The 26,115-nt window shown below is 35.9% G+C and overlaps 1 protein-coding gene across 3 annotated transcripts in view; it reads right to left on the bottom strand.

Annotated features, from left to right (window-relative positions):
• Positions 1–26,115, bottom strand: part of LOC148947145 (inactive dipeptidyl peptidase 10-like) — a 225,322-nt gene that overhangs the window by 19,898 nt on the left and 179,309 nt on the right. For all 3 annotated transcript variants that reach the window (XM_089097283.1, XM_089097282.1, XM_089097284.1), the window contains exon 10: positions 12,855–13,280. In XM_089097283.1, coding sequence (XP_088953409.1) covers positions 12,855–13,280 — 426 coding nt within the window. The remainder of the gene's footprint in view (positions 1–12,854; positions 13,281–26,115) is intronic.

Raw genomic sequence — 26,115 nt, 5'->3', positions numbered from 1 at the left:
GACAAACATAGCGACGAAACATGCAAAGAAACGATACACACACACGCAGACACCGAAGACACAGAGAGATAAGACACACACACACACACGACAGACACACAGAGATACGACACCCGCACAGAGATGACACACACACAGAGACAGAAACACACATAGAGACGACACACGCACAGAGACGTTACACACATAGAGACAACACACACAGAAAGACGAGACACACACACAGAAACGACAAACACAGCTAGAGACGACACACACAAAGAGATGACACACACACAGATACGAAACACGCAAAGAGACACCACATTCACAGAGACAACACACACACAGAGACGACACCCACACAGAGACGACACACACACAGAGACGACAGAGACGACACACACACAGAGACGAAATACTCAAAGTGACGACTTTCACATAGAGACGACACCCACACAGAGACGACACAGACACAGAGACGACACACAGAAAGAGACGACACACGCACAAAGAGACGACACACGCACACAGACAACAAACACACAGAGACGACACACACACACACCGATACGAAACACACAAAGAGACGACACACACACTGAGACGAAACACACACAGAGCCGACTCACACAGAGAGAGGACAAACACGCAGAAACGACACATACACACACAGAGACGAAACACACATAGAGACGACACACACGCAGAGACGACACACAGACACAGAGAAAACACACACAGAGACGACACATTCACAGAGGCGACACACACATAGAGACGAGAAACATACAGAGAATACACAAAAACAGAGACGACACACCCACATGGAGACGACACACACACACAAAGACAGCAAGCACAGAGACAACACACTCACAGAGACGACACACACACAGAGACGACACACACACACACAAGGACAACAAGCACAGAGACAACACGCACACAGAGACAACACACACACAGATACGAAAAACACATAGAGACGACACACAGAGAGACAATACCCACACAGAGACGACACATACACAGAGACGACACACTCACACACAGAGACGAGACACACACAGAGACGACACACTCAAAGTGACGACTTACATATAGACACGACACACGCACAGAGACGACAAACACACAGAGACGACACACATAGAGAGACGACAAACACACACACAGAGACGATACACACACACAGATACGACACACACAAAGGGACGACACATGCACAGAGACGACACACACACAGAGCCGACTCACACACAGAGACGACAGACACAAAGAGACGACTCACACACAGAGAGGACACACACACGGAGCCGACTCACACACAGAGAGGACAAACACAGAAACGACACGCACACACAGAGACGACGACATAGAGACAACACACACACAGAGACGACACAGACACACAGACGGAACACACACACAGACGACACATACACAGAGGCGACACACACATAGAGACGACAAACATACAGAGAAAACACAAAAACAGAGACGACACACCCACATAGAGACGACGCACACACACAAAGACAACAAACACAGAGACAACAAACGCACAGAGACGACACGCACACAGAGACAACACACACACAAACACAGACGACACACACATAGCGACGACACACGCACACACACAGAGAAGACACACGCACAGAGACGCACACACACACACACACACACAAACGACACACACACAGAGATGACACACACACTGAGAGAGACGAGACACACATACACACACAGAAACGACAAACACGCGTAGAGACGACACACACCTAAACAGATGACACACACACACAGAGATACAAAACACACATAGAGACGATACACGCACAGAGAGGACACACACACAAAGACACCAACCACAGAGAACGACACGCACACAGATACAACACACACACACAGAGACGACACACACATAGCGACGACACACGCACAGAGACGACATACACACACAGACGACAACACACAGAGAGACGACACATGCACAGAGACGAAACACACACACACAGAGACGACAAACATACAGAGAAGACACAAAAACACAGACGAGACACCCACAGAGATGACTTACACATAGAGACGAGACACGCACAGACACGACACACAAACAGAGTCATAGTGAGAGAGATATCCAAAAAGTTGGGTTGATCTAGGTTCACTTAGAGTGGCGCACCACTCTGTTTGTGTGTCGTGTCGGTGCGTGTCTCGTCTTTATGTGTGTATCATCTCTGTGGGTGTGTCGTCTCTGTTTTTGTGTCTTCTCTGTATGTTTGTCGTCTCTGTGCGTTTGTCGTCTCTGTGTGTGTGTGTCGTCTCTCTCTCTATTTGTCTGTTCTCTGTGTGTTTGTCATCTCTGTGCGTGTGTCGTCTCTATGTGTAAGTCCTCACTTTGAGTTTGTCGTCTCTGTGTGTGTGTGTGTCGTCTCCGCGTGTGTGTGGTCTCTGTGTGTTTCTCGTCTCTGTGTGTGTGTGTCGTCTCTCTCTCTATGTGTCTCGTCTCTGTGTGTTTGTCATCTCTGTGCATGTGTCGTCTCTATGTGTAAGTCCTCTCTTTGAGTTTGTCGTCTCTGTGTGTGTGTGTCGTCTCTGTGTGTTTGTGTGCTCTCTGTGTGGGTGTTGTCTCTGCTCTGTGTGTGTGTGTGTCGTCTCTATGTGTGTGTCGTATCTGTGTGTGTGTGTGTGTCTCGTCTCTGTGCATGTGTCTGTCGTCTCTCTGTGTGTGTCTCTTTTATTTGTGTGTGTCTAGTCTGTCTGGGTGTGTCTGTGTGTTGTTTGTGTGTGTGTGTTTCGTCTACGTGCGTGTGTCGTCTCTTTGGGTTTTTCCTCTCTGTCTGTGTGTGTGTGTCATATCTGTGTGTGTGTTCTCTCTCTCTCTGTGTGTGTGTGTCGTCTCTGTGCGTGTGTCATCTCTATGTGTGTGTGTCGTCTCTGTGTGTGTGTTGTCTCTGTGTGTTTGTGTATGTCGTCTCTGTGCGAGTGTCTTGTCTCTGTGTGTGTGTGTGTTTTTCGTCTCTGTGTGTGCGTCGTCTCTGTGCGTGTGTCGTCTCTATGTTTGTTTTGTCTCTGTGTGTGTGTTTGTGTCATCTCTGTGTGTGTGTCGTCTCTGTGTGTGTGTGTGTCTTCTCTGTGCATTTGTCTTCTCTCTGTGTGTTGTCGTCTCTGTGTGTGTGTCGTCTCTGTGTGTGTGTCGTCGCTATGTGTGTGTCGTCTTTGTGTGTGTGTGTGTTGTCTTTATGTGTGTGGAGTCTATTTTCGTGGTGTCTTTGTGTGTGTGTGTGTCATGTCTGTGCACGTTTAATCACTAGTTATTGGTCGTCTCTGTGTGTGTGTGTGTCATCTCTTTGTGTGTGTGTCGGGTCTAAGTTTTCTATTTTGATCTATGTGTGTGTGTCTAGTCTCTCTGTGAGTGTGTCATCTCTCTGTGTGTGTCGTCTCTCTCTCTGTGTGTGTGTGTATGTTTGTCGTCTCTGTGCGTGTGTCTTCTCTGTGTGTGTGTGTCGTCTCTGTGCGTGTGTCGTCACTATGTGTGTGTCGTCTCTGTGTGTGTGTGTTGTCTCTCTGTGCATGTCGTTCTCTGTGCTTGTTGTCTTTGTGTGTGGGTGCTCTCTGTGCGTGTATCGTCTCTCTGTGTGTTTGGTATCTGTGTGTGTGTGTGTCATCTCTTTGTGTGTGTGTCGTCTCTATGTGTGTTTGTCATTTCTGTGTGTGTGTGTGTCTCGTCTCTCTCTCTGTGTGTGTTTCATCTCTGTGTGTGTGTCGTCTGTGTGTGTGTGTGTGTCGTCTCTGTGCTTGTGTCTTCTCTGTGTGTGTGCGTGTGTCGTCGCTATGTGTGTGTCGTCTCTGTGTGTGTGTGTGTTTGTCTCTGTGTGCGTGTCGTCTCTGTGCGTGTGTTGTCTCTGTGTTTGTTGTCTTTTTGTGTGTGTATCGTCTCTATGTGGGTGTGTCGTCTCTGTTTTTGTGTAGTCTCTTTCTGTTTGTCGTCTCTATGTGTGTGTCGACTCTGTGTATGTGTCGTCTCTGTGTGTGTTTCGTCTTTGTGTGTGTGTCGTCTCTGTGTCTGTGTTGTCTCTATGTGTGTGTCGTCTCTGGGTGTGTTTGTCGTTTCTGTGTGTTTGTCCTCTCTGTGTGTGAGTCATCTCTTTGTGTCTGTCGTCTCTGTGTGTTTGTCGTCTGTGTGTGTGAGTCGGCTCTGTGTGTGTGTCCTCTCTGTGTGTCAGTCTTCTCTTTGTGTCTGTCGTCTCTGTGTGTTTGTCATCTCTGTGTGTGAGTCGACTCTGTGTGTGTTTCGTCTATGTGCATGCGTCGTCTTTCTATGTTGGCCGTCTCTGTGTGTGAGTTTAATCTCTTTGTGTGTGTTGTCTCTGTTTGTGTGTCGTATCTCTGTGTGTGTTTGTCGCATCTATATTTTCGTATTGTCCAGGGTTGTATTGTCTTTTTGCGTGTGTCGTCTATATGTCTCAGTATTAAATTTGAATGATTATTGTATGTGTGTGTTTCGTCTCTCTGTGTGTGTGTTGCTCGTCTCTTTGTGTGTATTGTTTTCGTCTCCGTGCGGGTTTGGTGGCTATGTTTGTGTGTCGTCTGAGAGTATGTTTTATCACAATGTGTGTGTGTCGTGTGTGATTCTGTATTGTCTCTCTGTGCGTTTCGTTATTTGTGCGTGTTGTCTTTCTGTGTGTGTCCTCTCTGTGCGTGTATCGTCTCTATGTGTGTTTCGTATCTGTGTGTGTGTGTGTCATCTCTTTGTGTGTGTGTCGTCTCTATGTGTGTTTGTCGTTTCTGTGTGTGTGTGTGTCTCGTCTCTCTCTGTGTGTGTGTTTCATCTCTGTGTGTGTGTCGTCTCTGTGTGTTTGTGTCGTCTCTGTGCTTGTGTCTTCTCTGTGTGTGTGCGTGTGTCGTCTCTGTGTGTGTGTAGTATCTGTGTGTGTGTGTGTTGTCTCTGTGTGCGTGTAGTCTCTGTGCGTGTGTTGTCTCTGTGTTTGTTGTCTTTGTGTGTGTGTGTGTCGTCTCTATGTGGGTGTGTCGTCTCTGTGTTTGTGTCTTCTCTGTATGTTTGTCGTCTCTATGTGTGTGTTGCCTCTGTGTATGTGTCGTCTCTGTGTGTGTTTCGTCTGTGTGTGTGTGTGTGTCGTGTCTGTGTCTGTGTCGTCTGTGTGTCGTCTCTGTGTGTTTGTCGTTTCTGTGTGTTTGTCCTCTCTGTGTGTGAGTCGTCTCTTTTTGTCTGTCGTCTCTGTGTGTTTGTCCTCTCTGTGTGTGAGTCGGCTCTGTATGTGTGTCGTTTCTGTGTTTGTGCCGTCTCTTTGTGTGTGTCGTCTCTGTGTGTTTGTCCTCTCTGTGTGTGTGTCGTCTCTGTGTGTGTGTCGTCTCTGTTCGTGTGTGGTCTCTTTGTGTGTGTCGTATCTGTGTGTGTGTGTGTTGTCTGTGTGTCTGTGTTGTCTCTGTGTGTGTGTGGTGTCTGTGTGTGTGTGTTGTCTCTCTTTGTGTGTCGTGTCTGTGTGTGTGTCGTCTCTGTGAGTGTTTCTGTCTCTATGTGTAAATCGTCACTTTGAGTATGTCGTCTCTGGTTGTGTGTCGTCTCTGTGTGTGTGTGTCGTCTCTGTTTATGTGTCGTCTCTGTGTGGGTGTCGTCTCTACGTGTGTGTTGTCTCTATGCGTGTTTCGTATCTATGTGTGTTTCGTATCTGTGTGTGTGTTTTCTCTGTGTGCGTGTTGTCTCTGTGCTTGTTGTCTTTGTGTGTGTGTGTGTCTTATCTGTGAGCGTGTCGTTTCTGTGCGTGTTGTGTCCCTGCGTTGGCGGTGTTTGTGTGTGTGTGTGTGTCGTCTCGTTACGAATGTATCGTCTCTGTTTGCGTGTAGTATCTGCATATTTGTAGTCTCTATGTGTGTGTCGCCTCTGTGTCTGTATTGTCTATCTGTGCTTGTCGTCTGTGTGTGTGTGTCGTCTGTTTGTCTGTGTTGTCTCTGTTTCGTCTCTTTGTGTGTGTGTGTGTGTGTGCGTTTCTGTGTGTTTGTCCTCTCTGTGTGTGAGTCGTCTCTTTGTGTGTGTCTTCTCTGTGTGTTTGTCGTCTCTGTGTGTGAGTCGGCTCTGTATGTGTGTCGTTTCTTGGCGTATGCCGTCTCTTTGTGTGTTTCGTATCTGATTTTGTGTGGCGTCTCTTTGTGTGTGTTGTCTCTGTGTGTTTGTCGTCTCTCTGTGTGTATGTCGTGTTTCTATGTGTGTCGTCTCTGTGTGTTTCTCGTCTCTGCGTGTGTTGTCTCTATGTGTAAGTCGTCACTTTGAGTATGTCGTCTCTGTGTGTGTGTGTCGTCTCTGTGTGTGTGTGTCGTCTCGTTGTGTGTGTCGTCTCTGTGTGGGTGTCGTCTCTCTGTGTGTGTTGTCTCTATGCGTGTGTCGTCTCTATGTGTGTTTTGTATCTGTGTGTGTGTCATCTCTTTGTGTGTGTCGTCTCTATGTGTGTTTATCGTTTCTGTGTGTGTGTGTCGTCTCTCTGTGTGTTTTGTCTCTGTGTGTATATCGTCTCTGTGCGTGTGTCTTCTCTATATGTGTGTCGTCTCTATGTGTTTTTCCTATCTGTTTTTGTTTTGTCTCTGTGTGTGTGTCGTGTCTGTGTGGGTGTCTTCTCTGTGTGTGTGTCGTTTCTGTTTGTTTGTCTCGTCTGTCTGCGTGTGTGTGTATAGTCTCTTTGCATCTGTAGTCTGTCTGTGTGTGTCGTCTTTGTATGTGTGTAATCTCTGTGTGTGTGTGCCGTCTCTGTCTGTGTGTGTCGTCTCCGTGCGTGTGTCTTCTCTCTGTTTGTGTGTCGTCTGTGTATGTGTGTATCGTCTCTGTGCGTGTGTCGTCGTTCTGTTTGTGTCTTCTCTGTGTATGTGTCGTCTGTGTGTGTGTATCTTGTCTGTGCGTGTGTCGTCTCTATGTGTGTTTCGTCTCTGTGTTTTTGTCATCTGTGTGTGTGTGTGTAGTCTCTGTGTGTGTGTGTGTCGTCTCTGTGCGTGTGTCGTCGCTATGTGTGTGTCGTCTCTGTGTGTGTGTTGTCTCTGTGTTCAATAGTCGTTCTTTTCCATGCTATTGAAAAAGTGTACCATTGTTACATCTCTGACCAATGAAAAATCTCAAAAGTTCCTCTGGTCTTGGTTTCACCTCTTAACTTAAAAAGCGAGGCATTCAATAGTCTTTCTTTTCCATGCTATTAAAAAAGTATATCTTTGTTGCATATCTGACCAATGAAAAATCTCAAAAATTCCTCAGGTCTTGATATCACCTCTTAACTTAAACAGCGAGGCAACCAAAAGTCGTTCTTTTCCATGCTATTAAAAAGTGTACCATTGTTGCATCTCTGACCAATGAAAAATCTCAAAAAACTTCTCTGGTTTGGTTTCTCCTATTAACTTAAACATCAAGGAATTCAATAGTCTTTCTTTTCCTTTTTATTAAGAAAAGTGTACCATTGTTGCATCTCGGACTAATGAAAAATCTATAATAGTCATAAGGTCTTGATTTCACCTCTTAGTATAAACAACGAGGTATTCAATAGTCGTTCTTTTCTATTTTATTAAAAAACAGTACCATTGTTGCATCTCTGACCGATGAAAAATCAAAAAAACTCCTCTGCTCTTGATTTCACCACTTAACTTAAACAGCAAGGCATTCAATAGTCTTTCTTTTCTATTCTATTAAAAAATTGTACCATTGTTGCATCTCTGACCAATGAAAAATCTAAAAGATTCCTCTAGTCTTGATTTCACCTCTTAAGTTAAACAGCGAGGCATTCAATAGTCGTTCTTTTCCATTCTATTAAAAAAGTGTACCATTGTTGCATCTCTGACCAATGGAAAATCTCAAAAACTCCTCTGGTCTTGGTTTAACCTCTTAACTTAAACAGCAAGGCATTCAATAGTCGTTCTTTTCTATTCTATTAAAAAAGTGTATCATTGTTGCATCTCTGACCAATGAAAAATCTAAAAAATTCCTCTAGTCTTGATTTCACCTCTTAACTTAAACAGCAAGGCATTCAAAAGTCTTTCTTTTCCATGCTATTAAAAGACAATACTGTTATTGCATCTCTGACCGATGGAAAATCTAAAAAATTCCTCGGGTATTTGTTTCACCTCTTAACTTAAACACCGAGGAATTCAAATGTCGTTCTTTTCAATGCTATTCAAAAAAAAGTGTAACATTGTTGCATATCTTACCAATGAAAAATCTAAAAATTCCTCTGGTCTTGATTTTACCTCTTAACTTAAACAGCGAGGCATTCAATAGTCTTTCTTTTCAATGCTATTCAAAAAATTTTACCATTGTTGCATCTCTGACCAATGAAAAATCTCAAAAATTCCTCTGGTCTTGTTTTCACCTCTTAACTTAAACAACGAGGCATTCAATAGTCGTTCTTTACCATGCTATTAAAAAAAATGTGCCATTGTTGCATCTCTGACCAATGAAAAATCTCAAAAATTCCTCTGGTCTTGATTTCACCTCTTAACTTAAACAGCAAGGCATTCAATACTCGTTCTTTTCCATCCTATTAAAAAAAAATGTACCATTGTTGCATCTCTGACCAATGGAAAATCTCAAAAATTCCTCTGGTCTTGATTTCACCTCTTAACTTAAACAGCGAGGCATTCAATACTCGTTCTTTTCCATTCTATTAAAAAAGTGTACCATTGTTGCATCTCTGACCAATGGAAAATCTCAAAAATTCCTCTGTTGATTTCACCTCTTAACTTAAACAGCGAGGCATTCATTAGTCATTCCTTTCCTTACTATTGAAAGACATTACCGTTATTGGATCTCTGACCGATGAAACATCTCATAAAATCCTCGGGTATTGATTTCACCTCTAACTTAAACAGTGATGCATTCAATTGTCGTTATTCTAAATACTATTAAAAAAAAGTGTACCATTGCTTCATCTCTGACCAATGAAAAATTTAAAACATTCGTCTGGTGCTCATTTCAACTCTAACCTAAACCTTAAGGTATTCAATTGTAGCTCAATTACATTCTGGTAAAAAAGTATACCATTACTGCTTCTATTACATATTTAAAATATCAAATATTCCTCTTCTCATTGTTTCACATCGAAAATGATACGGCGAGTTCTTAAGATGTCTTTATTTTCAGTTATATTTGAAAAGTGTAGGCCTACCTTTGTTGCATTTTTGACCAATGAAAAATCTTAAGAATTTTCTCTTGTCTTAGTATCAACTCTTAACATAAACAGTAATGCTTTCAATTTTCGTTATTTTCCATGGTGTTTAAAAAGCGTACCATTGTTGCATCTCTGACCAATGAAAAATCTAATTAATTCCTCTGGTCTTGGTTTCACCTCTTAACTTAAACAGCGAGGCACTCAAAAGTCGTTCCTTTCCATGCTATTAAAAACAGTACAATTGTTGCATCCCTGAACAATAAAAAATAGAAAAAACTCTACTGGTTTGATTTACCCTCTTAACTTAAATAGCGAGGCATTCAGAATTAGTTCTTTTCCATGCTATTAAAAAATCCTCTTAATACTTGTATACAAGTGAAAATTGAATATCTCTCATTTAATTTTACAAAAAAAAACAAAAAAAACTTTTTGTCAAAGTGTCTTGAATTAACACAAACACATGTAACATTAATCTCTGAGATAACACAAGCGTGCGAAGCTTGTTTTTCCAAAAAGGACCCTTTCTTGTAACACAGATGCTTCTATTTAAACAGATAAAGAAAAGGTATTGTAATAGAACGAATGAGGAAACTGACATTTTTGAAGGAAAAGAACTACATCTAATGAAATATACTCGTAAACATAGGAATGGCGGAGGAGGGATTTTGTTTACATAATAGAAAAAAGAGCGTACTTTGCGTTTTCTAGCGAGTATACTTTTACTATTGTAGGGTTTGTATTGATGGGGGGGGCTATGTCCCCCTGAAATGTGAAATTACTAGTGGGATGATAACAAGTCCTCGTTAGACTCTATTTTAAACTGACACCCCTGTTCAAAACACCAATCGTGTATTATACCAAAGACATCGAAGTATTCACAAATGCTAAACCCTATTCTTTTTTTTAGAGCTATGATCACAATGAATGGTACCCTGTTATCAGACAAAAATACCAATTGCCAAAAAACCATTCCTTTTATTCAAATCCAATCACCAATCAATCACACAATCACACAATCAATCGTATATTGATCAACCATCGATGTCTCTGATTGGCTCCTAAAAACGGATGTTGCCTCAAAAAACAGTCCGGTTGAGTTATATAATTTCGACCATACTCCCAAAACATGTTGGGCCACTTTATACCGTGCCAGCTTTAAAAAAAAATGTGCACGTGAAGCTGAAGTGCAACTCCTTGTGCAATTGACAACAATAACAAAAAACCAGTTTCTTGTACGCTTCATATCTATTACACTTTTGAGCATATTCTTGTAGGCGTGAATGTAGGTGTGATATTGTGTATATAGATACTACTTTGATGTTTTGGAGAAAAAGCAAAAGAAATTTTTATCCAAATTACCTCTTTTTTCTCATAATTTATATAAAGCTGCGCACGACGCTGCACGATGATAATTTTTTTTTATTTTTTTTTTAATTATTGAATGAAGTGTTAATTTTAAGTGTTAATTTATTATTTATTGAATGAAGTGTTAATGTGTGTGGTAAGTTTGATTGAAGGCCTTTGTGTAATTGTTGTTATATACTTTAAAAGAATTTTATGGCCTGTTGATTAGCGGTTATTTCTTTTCTAATTTTACTCTTCGTATTCGGAGGAAATAAAAAGTTTGAATTAAATTGAATTGAATTGAACGGCGAGGGTTTTAGAAGGGGGAGAGGATGTGTTCACTTAAATTTGAACCTTTAGGCTGGTAATTAAGAAAATCTCAATCATCAAACCCTTGAGTCAGGTTTTTTTTTGTCAATTATGATCGAGCCTTTGATACAACCGATATAAAGTATGGGTTATATTACTTGCTTTAATTTTAACTATTTAATTTTTATCTATAGACTTATAGTTTCAAATGCCAAATGTGGTTTTATAGTTTGTACTTAATTCTGACCGAAAAGATTGTTCAGCGGTTGGACTCTGACGACCACCAAGGCTCTTGTAGGGGAGGATTGCGTTAAACATTTTTTTTATGATCTATTCTAGATTCTTCATTAACTCTGTCACCAAAGTCAGTCGCTTTGACTCACTTACGCTTTCGTTCCTACTTCTGAGGCTTACACTCGATTTGTTCTTTGTCCAAAGCCTTACGTTTTAATCATTTAATATTTGTACAAAACTCAAAAGCAGATTATAAGGAAAAAAAGAAGAAAAATTCACAGTACAAAATATGCATCGTTTTCAGTGGCGCAAAAATGATTCTTAAGCCTTTTGAGAGTTCCAGAAGGGCAGTGGCTCATCTGTTAGTCGTCGTATATTCTTTTTGTATCAGGTCTGGCTTGATTATTAAAATTAATTTATGTTTGTTTTAGGTTTCATTTATCTATTCATTTTAATTTATCTCTTATTAGTTTATAGATTCGTACAGAACAGGAAGGTAATATCATGGCATTTGAACCTACCCTATGAAATAGGTAACGCAGATATGAAGACCCGTGAGTTTTCTCAGGTCACGTTATGAAGAGAAACAAAAAATCAAAATTGTATCGTTTTCACCTGCGCAATAATGTTCTAGCCTTTTCAGAGCTCGAGAGGACGGTATCTCATTTGTTATTCGTCCCAATTTCTTGTCGTTTTAAGTTTGGCTTGATTATTAAAATAGCTTTTTGTTTGCTTTTCATTTGGTAATTTGCATTAATTTTGATTTAATTTGATCATTCAAGTCCCCTTCCAAGTTTCAATATCGCTCTTTTGCATATTTTTGAAATATGCTTCTTCCATTTATATTCTTTCAAACATGATTTTATTACGAAAAACGCCTCGTGCAATGCCCATTCTACTTTTATTTCTCCACTGAACCCTCCTTCCCTACTAATAATGCGGCCTTGGTAAGCGAAGCTCCGCTTTTTTAGTTTCCTCTGTGCCTTTTGTCACCTTTTCCCCCATATCTATACCAACTTATTCATAATAGCGTTGGCTTTAAACCCGCTGGCCCTTGGTGAAAGATTAAATAAGGCTTCAACTATTTTTCAGATTTGTCACATTTCAACATAATACTTCATTTTAAACCCCCTCCCACAGAAAATTGCTCCACCGTACCAGTTCAAAATGGATAAATTCATAAACTCAACATATGTTCACTTTTCACAGATAAATTGCGTTCTGATCTTTTAATAATTTCTAAAAATACTTACACTTCAATTTCCGAAAACACTTTACACTTTAGTTACGCTTTAATTACACTTTACTTACACTTTAATTTCCAAAAATTCAACATAATAATTCATTTTAAACCCCCTCCCACAAAAAAATGCTGCACCTTATCAGTTCAAATAATTAAATTCATAAACTCAACATATGTTCACTTTTCCCAGATAAATTGCGTTCTGATCTTTTAATAATTTCCAAAAATACTTACACTTCAATTTCCAAAAATACTTTACACTTTACTTACACTTAAATTTCCAAAAATTCAACATAAAAAAAATTCCTCCTCCCACAAAAAATTGCTCCACCGTATCAGTTCAAATTATTAAATTCATAAAATCACCATGTGTTCACTTTTCACAGATAAATTGCGTTCTGATCTGTCAATAATTTCCAAAAATACTTACACTTCAATTTCCAAAAATACTTTACACTTTACTTACACTTTAATTACACTTTAGTTACACTTTAATTTCTAAAAATTCAACATAATTCTTCATTTTAAACCCCCTCTGAAAGAAAATCGCTCAAAAGAAAATAATTTCAAAAAATACTTACACTTCAATGATCATTGGGAATTGGAGCCGCCCGTGCAAAAACTCACTCCACTTCAACGGAAGGAACAATTGTATATATCCAAGGGAGCCGTCCACTAGATCAAAAGCATACCTCTTTTCCCTCCACTCCAATCCATTCACCAGCTCCATCCTAATATTACTTTCCTTATTTAAATCTTTAACAACTTTCATATGTTCTATACTGTAAACAGAAGTATAAGGAACAGTTGGTCCAAGGCACTCGATAATTATGTATCTATAAGATTTGCTCATAGAACCTCGATAGTATGAGCAAGTTTGTGCAAGGTTCACGCTTGTGTTTTGACATGTAAGGCAAATAAGGTAAGAGTTTTCAAGGTCATTTGCGTCAGATATTTTGTATATTTGCTGTTCGTAAGGATATATATCTGGTGAGCCTGTGAAGTACCTGGAATTAAAATAAATGTCAAGTGTAGATCAATATGTATGTCAATATATGTCTAAATACATCTCTAATATGTAGAGCAAGGGGACCAATCTTCCCTCGGTGAAAAGGAAGACACTTTTTTTTAATGTCTTCGCAAAACAGCTTCAATTTGATTTTAAATTATTTGGCAAATGTTTTTGCATATTTATACCGACAGATCATTCTTAACTATCCGCTGTCAAATCTAATTGTAATTGTTTTTTTTTAATATTTTGCAAAGACACTCATGTTCAACAAAATTTATTACAGCTATTCCAAGTATTTGTGACATTATTCATACAAAAAAGGTTTTCCCCTAAAATTAAGACCTTAACCGAATTTCCCCGAAGTCACGACCTATCTAGATCGTTTTTTTTTACACCGGAAAATGGTAGTAGGCTAATTTAAAAAAAAATGTGTTTCTTTCCAGAAAACATATATACTATTATTGTTCGTTTAATAAGATAAAATAAACATCTAAAGGTTTATGCTTCCTGTAAAACACACAATTTTGCTATAGTTTTGTACTGCACTATAACATACAAGATACTTTAATCATTTGATTTATTACTTTCAAATCTATCCATTCACTTAGCTCGAATTATGATATTAAATCACATCTTTTTAAAGAAGGATCTAAACTTGCTAAAAAAAATAGAAACATTTTCCCATTGTAGCATGTTTCTGATGTGCTTTCAACGTGATTTCGAATCTAAAAATAAAACTACCTCAAGTTTAAAAATACAATTCTGAAGATGGATAATGCTGAGTTTCAGGTATCAAATGATAGGATAATTGTCGTCTTAAGTTGAAAATTTTAAAGTATCTAGACTTAAAGCTATACTTTTATCAGTTGATTCATTCGTTTCAAATCTATCCATTCACTTAAACCGAGTTATGGTTTTTAATTGAATCGTTCTTAAGAATGATCTAAACTTGTTAAATAAAGAAACATTTTCCTATTTTAGCATGTTTCTGATACTTTCAACGTGATTTCCAATCTAAAAATAAAACTAACACAAATAAAAAAAAATGCAATTCTGAAAATGGATAATACTGAATCTCAGCTATCAAATGATAGCAAAAATGTCGTCTTACGTTAAAACTATATAGACTTAAAACTATAGTTTAATCAGTTGACTCATTAGTTTCAAATCTATCCATTCACTTAATCCGAATTATAATATTCAATCGAATCGTTTTCAAGAATGATCTAAACCTGTTAAAAAAAAAAGTAGAAACATTTTCCTATTGTAGCATGTTTCTGATGTACTTTTTAACATGATTTCCAATCTAAAAATAAAACTAACGTAAATTTAAAAAATACAATTCGGAAGATGGATAATGCAGAATTTCAGCTATCAAATGATAGGAAATTGTCATCTTACATTGAAACTATAAAACTTCTACTTTGAAATATCACTATGGAAGAAAATACAAAAGTATAAAAACTATAATTATGAAATAAAAAGAATAATATAACGTAAAATCAAGGTAATAGATATATATAAGAAAAGAATTTTGTGTCTGGCATTTTGAAGTATCTGCATCAGATATTTTGTAATTTTACTATTCTTAAGGATACATATCTGGTAAAGTAGTGAAATAACCAGAACAAAAGTAAGTGTAAAGAGTATATGAATAGGTATACACGTCTTAAATCTTTAGCTAAAAAATTAAAATAATCATTGAACTAAAATAATGACGTCAGAACTACATCAGCAACTAAAATACATCAGTTGTAACTCTCTTAAGAGACACGGGGTGTCAAATGTGAGCAATTTACTAATTAAGTATAAAAGCACTTATTTTTTTTTTTTTTGATGGGTCGTTAAAGTCTAGGAAACCTTAGAATAAATGTTTCTTGAAGTGAAAATGTTATTTTGTTTTCTGCTCTTAGTTTCCTTGTTAAACTTAATTCCTTGGTAATGAATACATTGATTTTAGTTCTTCCCGGATTTTCAAGAGTCTGAGTTTTTCAGGGGAAAAATTCGTATAAAAAAGAACAGCTTGGTCTTTTGAATTCCTATCAGACTAATTTGTTGGGTAATTCTTAAGTCAAGCTAAGTAGCAATCAGACTGTACAATTAATTTTTCATGCTAAGTGGTCAGGTTACGTTAAGCAGTATCCTTCACATTTAGCAAGTCCTTTCACGATGGGCTAATATAAAAATCTATAGAAACCATTAGAATTATCATCTAAAATCATCACAGTCAAACTATTCAAAATAAAAAATGCGGCATGGAGATGTATATTCAAGCTCTGATCAAGACAGAAATATTTTCTAGGAAAAGTTATTAATTTATTTTAATATTTGTAGACTTCTCGTGAGGAATTCCAATTGATGGCTACTATGTTGACTTTTCCCTAACGAGGCTTAAATAATTAACGAAACTTCGTAAACGAAGCTTACGAAACTTACGTAACGTAAAATTCTATTTAGAGCCTGAATCTGCACTGTACTGCCTTGTTACTACATGGTATATTCACGAAATTTTCTCTGTAAGATTACATAACATAAAATAGGAAATTAAGTTATGCTAGCGTGAAAGGTTCTACAGTGCGGTTTGAAGGAGCCATTAAACACACTAAGCTGTATGAAACAAGCAGTGGTGTAATCAAAAAGGAGCTCTGGTTTTCCACGTCCTCTCTTTTATTTTTTTAATTATTCCAACAGTTTGGTTTGGTTTGTGATACGGTATTTATTTGGCATGCTAATATATCTCCATCTCAGGGGGATACTGAAAAAGAACTTGGAATATCTAAAAAGGAGTCGCTTCGCATTGCCTTATTTTGTGTTGTCGGGAAAATTTCTCCAGAGGAGCCAGGACCAGCAGATGTACAGTTACAGTCAAACTGTTTGTGGTAACCAACGCTAAGTAAGGAGCGACCTGGACTAAAGAATCAGCTTTTTATGATGATACTAGTAGTATGCTTTTAATTTGTATTAGCAGAGCTCTATCCCGATGTATTATTAGATTTCCTAACCACTTGTATCACCCAAATACTTACTAGCAGAGCCCTATCCAGATTTATTGGAGCTGCTAGCCCCTCATATCCCCCCGACAAATATGAGCCGAGACCTATTCGATGTACTATTGGAGTTACTAATCCCTTGGATCCACCTATACTAGTAGTTGTGGGTTAATTAATCCAACAGATACATAATTTATTCCATCGCTATAGCCTCAATACGTCCAACGATTAGATATTTAGCATACTTATATGAGCAGAACATTAGAGTTCGTGATAGTGAAGGAAACAAGTGCAATGAAAATTGAAATAGGTGTTTTTTATTAATAGGATTTTTCGTTTAAAAGCGGATTGAGAATGAGAAATTACTATTCCGATTTATTTTAATTGGAGTATGATCTGTTCTTTTAAATAATTATATAATCCTTAGATTTTAAAATTTTATTATTAAAATCAACATATAAAATCACAATTTGTTGTTACTAATGATTAGTATCTCATTAATTTTTTTATGTTTATTTATTTGTACAAATTGGCAATTGATGCTGTGTCCATGTTTCGACTTCTCCTTTTTCTGTTACATTGAGAATTCATTATCCTTCATACCTTAACATAAAAAAATACATTAAAACATAATTAAACCTTAAAAAACACAGAAAATGGGTTTAAAAGATAGACCAATCATAATAAAAAATCGTAATAAAACAATGATTTTGATAAAAGCAACATTAATTTACTTTTTTATATTAAAACAACGTTAAACAATAATAGGACGCAAGAAGGAAAAAAACTTAAACGATTTTTTAAAGATATATAACATTGACACATGTTTTCTCAGTCAATATTGACCTTTTAAGAAATTATAAGGTAATGAAATTATTTGCAAAATGCGAATGTATTTGTTGGGAGGGTGGGGGGGGGGGTGGTTGAAAAAGAATTTGAATCAGTAAAAGTACCAAGAACCGTGAAAATAAAAGATGGGATTTGATCGGTTTTATCTGTAAACGTATCAAGGAAAGAGACAATGAAATGAGATTTAAATCAACTTGATCAGTAAAGTACCAACAACAGAGAAAATGAAATGAGTATTTGATGTAATTTGACCAGTTAAAGTACCAAGAACACTGAAATTGAAATTGAGGTTGAAGCAATTTGATCAGTAAAAGGAGCAAGAAGAATAAAAATGAAAAAGGATTTGGGTTCATCAAGTGCGCTGTACCCAAGCGAACCTAGCTTAAAATCAGTTAACATACTTTTTTCTTTAATGGATCAAATTGATTCAAATACTCAATTCATTTTCACTGTTGTTGGTACTTTTAGTGTTTCAATCGTTTCAAATCTCATTTCATTGTTTCTGTTCTTGATACTTTTACTGGTAAGCCTATTCAAGTCCCGTTGTATTTTCACTGTTGGCACTTTTCCAGGGGAAATCTTTTAAAATCCCCTTTCATTTTCATGTTTATTGGCAATTTTTTACATGAAATCGATTCAAATACAGCTTCATTTTTCACTGTTATTGGTACTTTTACATATCAAAATATATTAAAATCCATTTAATTTCCAGAGTTGTTGGTACTTTTACTAGTCAAATTGACACAAATACTCATGTCAATGTCTCTATTGTTGATACTTTTAGTTGGTCAAATCGACTAAATCGACTAAATTCTCATTTCATTGTCTCTGTTCTTTATTCTTCTACGGATCAAACTGATTATAAACTCATTTTATTTTCATGTATCTTAGTACTTTTAATGGTCAAAATAATTCAAATGACCCTTTCATTTTCATTCTATTTGCTACTTTTAATAATCAATCAGTTTCAACCCCATTTGGTTTTCATTGTTCTTGGTACTTCAACCGATCAAATTGATTCAAATACTCATTTCATTGTCTCTGCTGTTGGTATTTTTAGTTTTCAAATTAATTCAAATCTCATATCATGGTCTCTGTTCTTGATATTTTTACAGACTAAACTGATTAAAACCGCCCTCTTATTTTTATGGCTCTTGGTACTTTTACTGGTTAAATCAATTAAAATCACCCTTTCATTTTCATTCTAATTGTTACTTTTAATAGTTAATCTGTTTCAGTCCCATTTCATTTTCATTTTTCTTTTACTTGAACTGATTAAATTGATTCAAATACTCATTTCATCGTCTCTGCTGTTGGTACTTTTAGTGGTCAAATAGATTTGAATCTCATTTCATTGTCTTTGTTCTTAAAACTCTTACTGGTCAAACCTTTTTCAAATCTCGTTTCATTTTCATTGTTCTTGGTACTTTTATAGATAAAATATATTAGTATCTCCTTTCATTTTCAGGGTTCTTGGTACTTTTACCGATAAAACCAATTCAAGCTCCATTTCAGTTTCACTTTTTTGGGTGCTTTCAAAGATCAAATCAATTGAAATCCCCTTTCATTGTCATTGTTCTCGGTACTTTTACATACAAAACTGATTGAAATCCCGTTTCATTTTCACTGTTTCTGGTACTTTGTTATATCAAAACCGATTGAAACTCCTTCATTTTCCCAGTTCTTGGTGCTTTTAGTGGTTAAATTGATTAAAGTACCCATTTCATTGTCTCTGTTGTTGATACTTTTAGTGGTCAAATCGATTCAAATCTCATTTTATTGTCTCAGTTCTTGAAACTTTTAAAGATTAAACTAATTAAAACATCTTTTATTTTCATGGTTTATGGTACTTTTGCTGATAGAATCGATAAAAATCCCCATTCATTTTCGGAATTATCGTACTTTTACCGATATAACCAATTCAAGTCCCGTTTCATGTTCACTGTTCTTGGTACTTTTGCAGATCAAATCGAATAAAATTCCCTTTCTTTTTCATGGTTCTTGGTACTTTTATTGGTCAAACCGATTCAAATGACCCTTTCATTTTTATGGTTCTTGGTACTTTTACTGGTTAAATCGATTCGAGATCACCCTTTAATTTACATTCTTCTTGGTACTTTTGATGATCGACTCAAATACTCATTTCATTGTCTCTATTGTTGGTCCTGTTAGCCAAATCAATTTAAATCTCTTTTCTCTTTCTCTGTTTTTGATACTTCTACACAATAAATCGATTCAAATGTCGTTTCATTTTCGAATGCTTTTGATACTTTGTTAGATCAAAACCGATTTAAATTCCTTTCATTTTCACAGTTCCTCGTACTTCTATTGATCAACTTGATTGAAATACTCATATAATTTTCTCTTTTCTTGATACTTTTACTGATGAAACTGATTAAAACTTCTTTTATTGTCATGGTTTTTGGTACTATTACCGATAAAACCAATTAAAATTTGGTTTCATTTTCACTGTTCCTGGTACTTTTGCAGATTCAAATTTCCTTTCATAGTTATGATTCTGGGCACTTTTACATATAAAACCGATTGAAACCCCATTTCATTTTAACTGTTCTTGGTAGTATTAAAGATAAAATGGATTAAAAGCCCCTTTCAGTTTCCCAGTTCTTGGTACTATTACTGATTCAAGTCCCTTTCCTTTTCATTCTTCTTGTTACTTTTACTGGTCAAACTGCTTCGACCTTCCTCTCTTTTTCAATGTTCTTGGTAGTTTAACTGGTCAAATTGATTTGAATACTCATTTCATTGTCTCTGTTGTTGATACTTTTACTGGTCAAGTCGATACAAATCTCATGTCACTGTCTCTGTTCTTGATACTTTTACAGGTAATCCGATTAAAAACCATCTTTTATTTTCAAGGTTCTCTGTACTTTTGCTTGTCAAATCGATTCAAATCTCGTTTCATTTTCACTGTTCTTGGTACTTTGTTAGATCAAAACCGATTAAAAATCTTTTAATTCTCAAAGTACTTGGTAATTTTACCATTTCATAGTCTCTGTTCTTGATACTTTTACAGATAAAACCACTTAAAACCCTCTATTATGTCCACGCTTCTTGGTACTTTTGCTGATCAAACTGATTCAGATCCACTTTAATTTTTATCCTTCTTGCTCGCCGTTTTATTTTTATTGCTTTTGGTACTTTTACAGATTATATGGATTAATATCCCATTTCATTTTAATAGTTTCTTGGCACTTTTACATATAAAACCGATTCAAATCCCGTTTCTTTTTCACTTTTCTTGGTATTTTGTTATATCACAACCGGTTAAAACTCCTTTCATTTTTACAGTTGTTGGTAACTTTTACTAGTCAAATTCATTCAAATACTCATTTCATTGACTCTGTTGTTGATATTTTTAGGGATCAAATCGATTCAAATCTCATTTCATTGTCTCTATTCCTGATACTTTTACAGATCAAACTGATTTTGATACAATTCAATGTTTATTGTACTGACATAAGCCAAAATTAAAACTTGGTATATAAACCATTTGTGCATTCGACTTGTTTTGACTTATGTCAAGATGCCATTATATGTTAATTTTAATATATCTAAGGTAAATAACTTACCACAATCTCCCTATCACTTTCTACTTAACAAAATTAAGGTGGCATTTAGGTCATCTGTCAAAAATGTTTCACATACTGAAGCGTTTTAGCAAAATATAAACAGTTAACAGATTGTTGACACCTTGATGGCGAGTAAGAGAAAGATTTTTAGACATGGTATGATATTTTTTTCTTTAAATTATTGCAATTTATATAAATCACCCTTTCAGAAACTTGTGCGTAGTTTACAATAATAAAAGTAAACAATATTGTCTAAGCCTTATAGAATAATTAAATTTATAATACTTAGGATTCATAACTTTTAAAAATGAAATCAAAAGAGGGTCACATCTACCCTTTATTGGACTTGATAAATTTGAATTTTGAACAGATCACATCTTCTTTTGCTACTTGCGGGAATAGTTCAAGCATTACTAATAGAAAAATTAAAAATCCTCTAAACACATTTTAAAAATAGGCAAAAATAGGGTACAATTTCAAATTTAGGATTATGCGATAATATCACCCCCCTTATAATACATTCGCATTGCACAATAATTCTATTACCTGATAATTTCTTAAAAGGTCAATATTGAGTGAGAAAACATTTGTCAATTTTATGTTGCTTTTATAAAATAATTGTTTTATTACGATTGGTCCATCGATTGGTCCATCATTACGATTGGTCCATCATTTAAGTTATTCTCTATGTTTTATTAACGTTTAATGATTTTTGAATATATTTTTTATTTTCAGGTTTGATGGGTAATAAACTTTCAAATGTTGTATATGTAACAGAAAAAGGAGAAACCGAAATATGGACACACACCAGCAATTGCCAGCTCATACAAATAAGGAAACATAAGAAATCTAAACGAATTCAAAAAAAATATAGGACGATTTGAACTTTTGGAATAATCATATGTAAAATCATTTAAGCTAACTCGTTTATCTTAATCCTCTAAACACATTTCCAAATATACAAAAATAAGGTACGATTTGAACTTTAGGATTATGCGATAATATACTCCAACCCCCCCTAAAATACATTCACATTGCGCTATTAATTCCATTACCTGTTAATTTATTGAAAGGTCAGTATTGACCGAAAAAACATGTTTCAATGTTATAGTTCTGTAAAAATTTGTTTAAGTTTTCTTTTTTTTCTTGCATTCTATTAATGTTTAATTTTGTTTTAAAATAAGAAGTGAAGAAGTGTTGCTTTCATCAAAATCATTTTTTTATTACGATTGTTTTATTACGATTGGTCAATCATTTAAATCTATTTTCTATGTTTTCTTAATGTTTAATGATGCTTTAATATATTTTTTATTACGTTCAGGTATGAAGAATAATGAATTTGAAATGTGACATATGTAACAGAAAAGGGAGAAACTGAAATATGGACACAAAACAGCAATTGCCAGTTCATACAAATAAATAAGCAAAAGAAATTTAATGAGATATTAATCATTAGTAATAGTAAATAGTGATTTTATATGTTGATTTTAGTAATAAAATTTTAAAGGTAAAGATTATATAATTATTTATAAGAATAGATTATAATCCAATTAAAATACATCAATATAGTAATATCCCATTCTCAATCCGCTTTTTTGCGAAAAGTCCTGTTAATAAAAACACGTATTTTAACTTTCATTGCACTGATTTTCTTAACTAGCACGAGCTCTAATTTTCTAATCATGTAAGTATGCTAACTATATAATTGTTGGACGTATTGAGGCTATAGCGATGGAATAAATTATATATCTGTTGGAGTAATGAACCTAACACTACTTATACTCAGGTCAGAATCTTAGAGATAAGAAAATTTCTTGGAAACTAATTAAAAAACCTTCCCGAAAAAGAAGTTTCTCAAAGAACAGTAAAGGCTCTTTTAAACTTAACCTCAGAAGATACAAATACCTGTTAAATTTCAAACTCAAAACGACCAGAAATTACTATTAAAGAATAAATGAAACCCAAAAGGAACAGTAATTAAATAAACAATCATAGCAAACAACATACAAAAAGTAATAATATAAATGAATAAACAGATTTTAAAGTGAGTAATGCTTAGATTGAATATGAAAATCAAGCTTAAAACGAAAAAAAAGTATTTTGCTATTGAAGTAGAAATGAAACTTAAAACCAACAAAAATTAAACAAACAATCAATGCAAACAAATATAAAATAGATATTAATGTGAATGAATAAATAAATCTTAAAACGAGTAAACCTTAAATTGAATATGCAAATCAAGCTTGAAACGGACAAAAATCACTCCAAACAAGAGTTTGGGTATCGCCTCCTTCTCTCACTGTAAAAGTCTAAAACCCACTGCGTCATTTACGCTTTACTGAAAACCAATTTTATTACAAATATTTTTTTTGAACATAATATTGAAAATAAATTTAAAAATTATAGTAAAACTGTGAACTGATTATTATTATGATTAATTTATTAGTTGTTTCTAAAGTTGTTCACGACGCATATAGTTTCACTACAAACCTGAGTTTGGATGCTGCTCCCTTCCTTAGCTGTAAATAAAAACCAAAAGCCTACTGCGTCACTGGCGCTTAAATGAAAACAAATTATATTACAAATATTTTCTTTTGCAGTTCTTACAGCATTGAAAAAAAAAATAATATTACAGTGAAATAAATTCTCGAACCGATGGATCTTTCAACACTCAATATCATTATACATCAAATATTCAATTTGATTTTGTTTATTCTTTCCAGGGCTGTTCAAGACGCAAATATTTTTCAGTAAAGCGCCAATGACGCAATGGGTTTTAGACTTTTACAGTGAGAGAAGGAGGCGATACCCAAACTCTTGGTTGTAGTGAATTTTGTCCGTTTCAAGCTATATTTGCATATTCAATTTAAGATTCACTCGTTTTAAGATTTATTTATTCACTTACATTAATATCTATTGTTTGTTTGTTTGCATTGATTGTTTATTTCATTTCTGTTCGTTTTAAGTTTCATTTATACTTCAAAAGCAAAATATTTCTTTTCGTTTTAATCATGATTCTTATATTCAATCTAAGCATTAGTCGCTTTAGAATCTATTTATTCATTTATATTATTACTTGTTGTATGTTTTTGCTATGATTGTTTATTTAATTTCTTTTTAGGTTTCATTTTTCCTTTAATTGTAATTTCTGGTCATTTTAAGTTTGAATTTTAACAGGTATTTGTATCTGCTGATCTTAAGTTTAAAATGGCCTCTACTTTTCTTTTAAAAATTTAGCTTTCGGAACGTTTTTTTTTAAATTAATTTTTGTTCGTTATGATTGAAAAAAGTATCAAGTTTTTAAAAATTCCTTATTTCAAAATAAAACTTTTTTAAAAACATCAAATGTTCATCAAATTATCAAAATGATATCAAAGTAACAATATCATAGTGAAAAATGTGTTTGTGCCAACCTCGGAGCTTTTATTATCTGATGTTTGAACTATTTTTAACAAAATGGCTATCTGAAAACTTTTATCGGAAGGGTTTTGCGAACAAAGGGCATGGCACGGGGGGGAGGGAGGGGGGTAATTGCCCTTCGGTATCTTTTCACTATTAAAAAGTGAAATAGAAGTTTCTATTTTCAATCAAATGAGTCCTCTCAGAAGTTTATACGAGCATCCCTTCTTTAAGATCCACATATACCCCCAGAGTATAAGTTACAACGCTGTCCCTGGGCCCGGGTGGGTTTTGTTGGTCCCGGAGTTTCAATATCTGATGTTTAAACTATTTTTAGCAAAATGGTCACCTCAAATTTTTATCCGATGGGTTTATCCATCAGATAAACCCAAAGACGTGGAGGACAGGAGGGGTTAGTTGCCCTCTGATTTTTTTTTTACTCTGAAAAAAATGAACTAGAACTTTGAATTTCTATTCAAATTAGCTATCTCTGAATTTTATACGAGCATCCCTTTCACAAGGACCATATACGGCCCCAGGACATAGCTTACAATGCCTGCCCCCCGGGTCCTGGGGAGTTGTGTCGACACTGGAGTTTTTGTTATCTGACCTTTGAACTATTTGAAAAAATGGCTATCTCGAAATTTGTATCGGATTGGTTTGGGGAAAAAAGGGCGCGTGGGGTGGGGGTTAGTTACCCTCGGATATCTTTGACTTTTAAGAAGTGAACTAGAAGTTTTAATTTCCAATCAAATGAACCCTCTCTGAAGTTTATACGAGCATCCCTAACATAAGAACCATATACGCCCCCAGGACAACACTTACATCGCCTACCCCCCGGGCCCTGTGGGGTTGTGTTGACACTGGAGTTTTTCTTATCCTACCTTTGAACTATTTTTAACAAAATTTCTATCTCAAAACTTTCATCACGTGGGTTTGGAAAAAGAAGGCGTGGGGGGAGGCTAGTCCCTCTCGGATCTGCTTAGACTCTGGAAAAGTAAAATCGAGCTTTGAGTTTTAAAGATAATTAGCTCTTTATGCAATGTGTATTATTGGCCTTTTCATAAAACAATGTATTCCCCAGGACATAACTTACAGCACCTGCCCCTAGGCCCGTGGGGGTTCTGTTGACACCTGAGGTTTTGTTATCTGACTTTGAACAATTTTTAACTTAACGGCAACTTCAAAATCTTTATATGATGCATTGAGGGGAAAAGGGGCGTGGAGGGTGGGCCTACTTGCCCTCCAATCTCTTTTGACTGTCAAAAACTGAGCTGGAACTTTCAATTTCCAATCAAATGAACCCTTTATGAAGTTTTTACGAGCATGCCTTCCATAAGAACCATATGCTCCCAGTATATAACTTACAACGCATGGCCTAGGGCCCTGGGGGGCCGTGTCCACCCCTGAACTTTCGTTTTATGGTCTTTGAGATATTTTTAAAAAATGGTTATCTCAAAGTCCTTATCGGATGGTTTTGAAGAAAAAAGCGCGTGGAGGGGGTGAGGGCTAGGTGCCCTCCAATATCTTTTGAATTTTAAAAAATGAACTGGAACTTTCGATTTCCAGTCAAATAAGCCCTCTTTGAAGTTTATACGAGCATCCCTTCCATAAGACCCATATACGCCCCCAGGGCATAACTTACAACGCCTGCCCCCTGGCCCTGGGGAGTTATTTCAACACCAGAGTTTATTTTTTATATGATCTTTGAACTATCTTTAACAAAATAGCTATCTCAAAATTTTGATGGGATGCATTTGGGAAAAAAGGGCGAGAGGGAGGGGGGGGCTGGTAACCCTCCGATATCTTTTTACGCTTATAAAGTAAGCTATACCTTTCAATTTCCAATCAAGTGAGCCATCTCTGATGTTTATACAAGCATTCCTTCCATAAGAACCATATATGCACCCAGGGCATAACTTATAACCCTTGCCCTGAAGACTGTTGGTGAAGTAACCTGCTCAAAGATACAATTTCCAGAACTTTCAACTACGTTGAACAA

This window comes from Artemia sp. Qi Xiang Cuo, chromosome 11 (genome assembly GCF_049724085.1).
Source record: "Artemia sp. Qi Xiang Cuo chromosome 11, ASM4972408v1, whole genome shotgun sequence".
Lineage (NCBI taxonomy): Eukaryota > Metazoa > Arthropoda > Branchiopoda > Anostraca > Artemiidae > Artemia > Artemia sp. Qi Xiang Cuo.
Note: the sequence above shows the minus strand (reverse complement) of the source record. Positions and strands in the feature narration are given on the sequence as shown.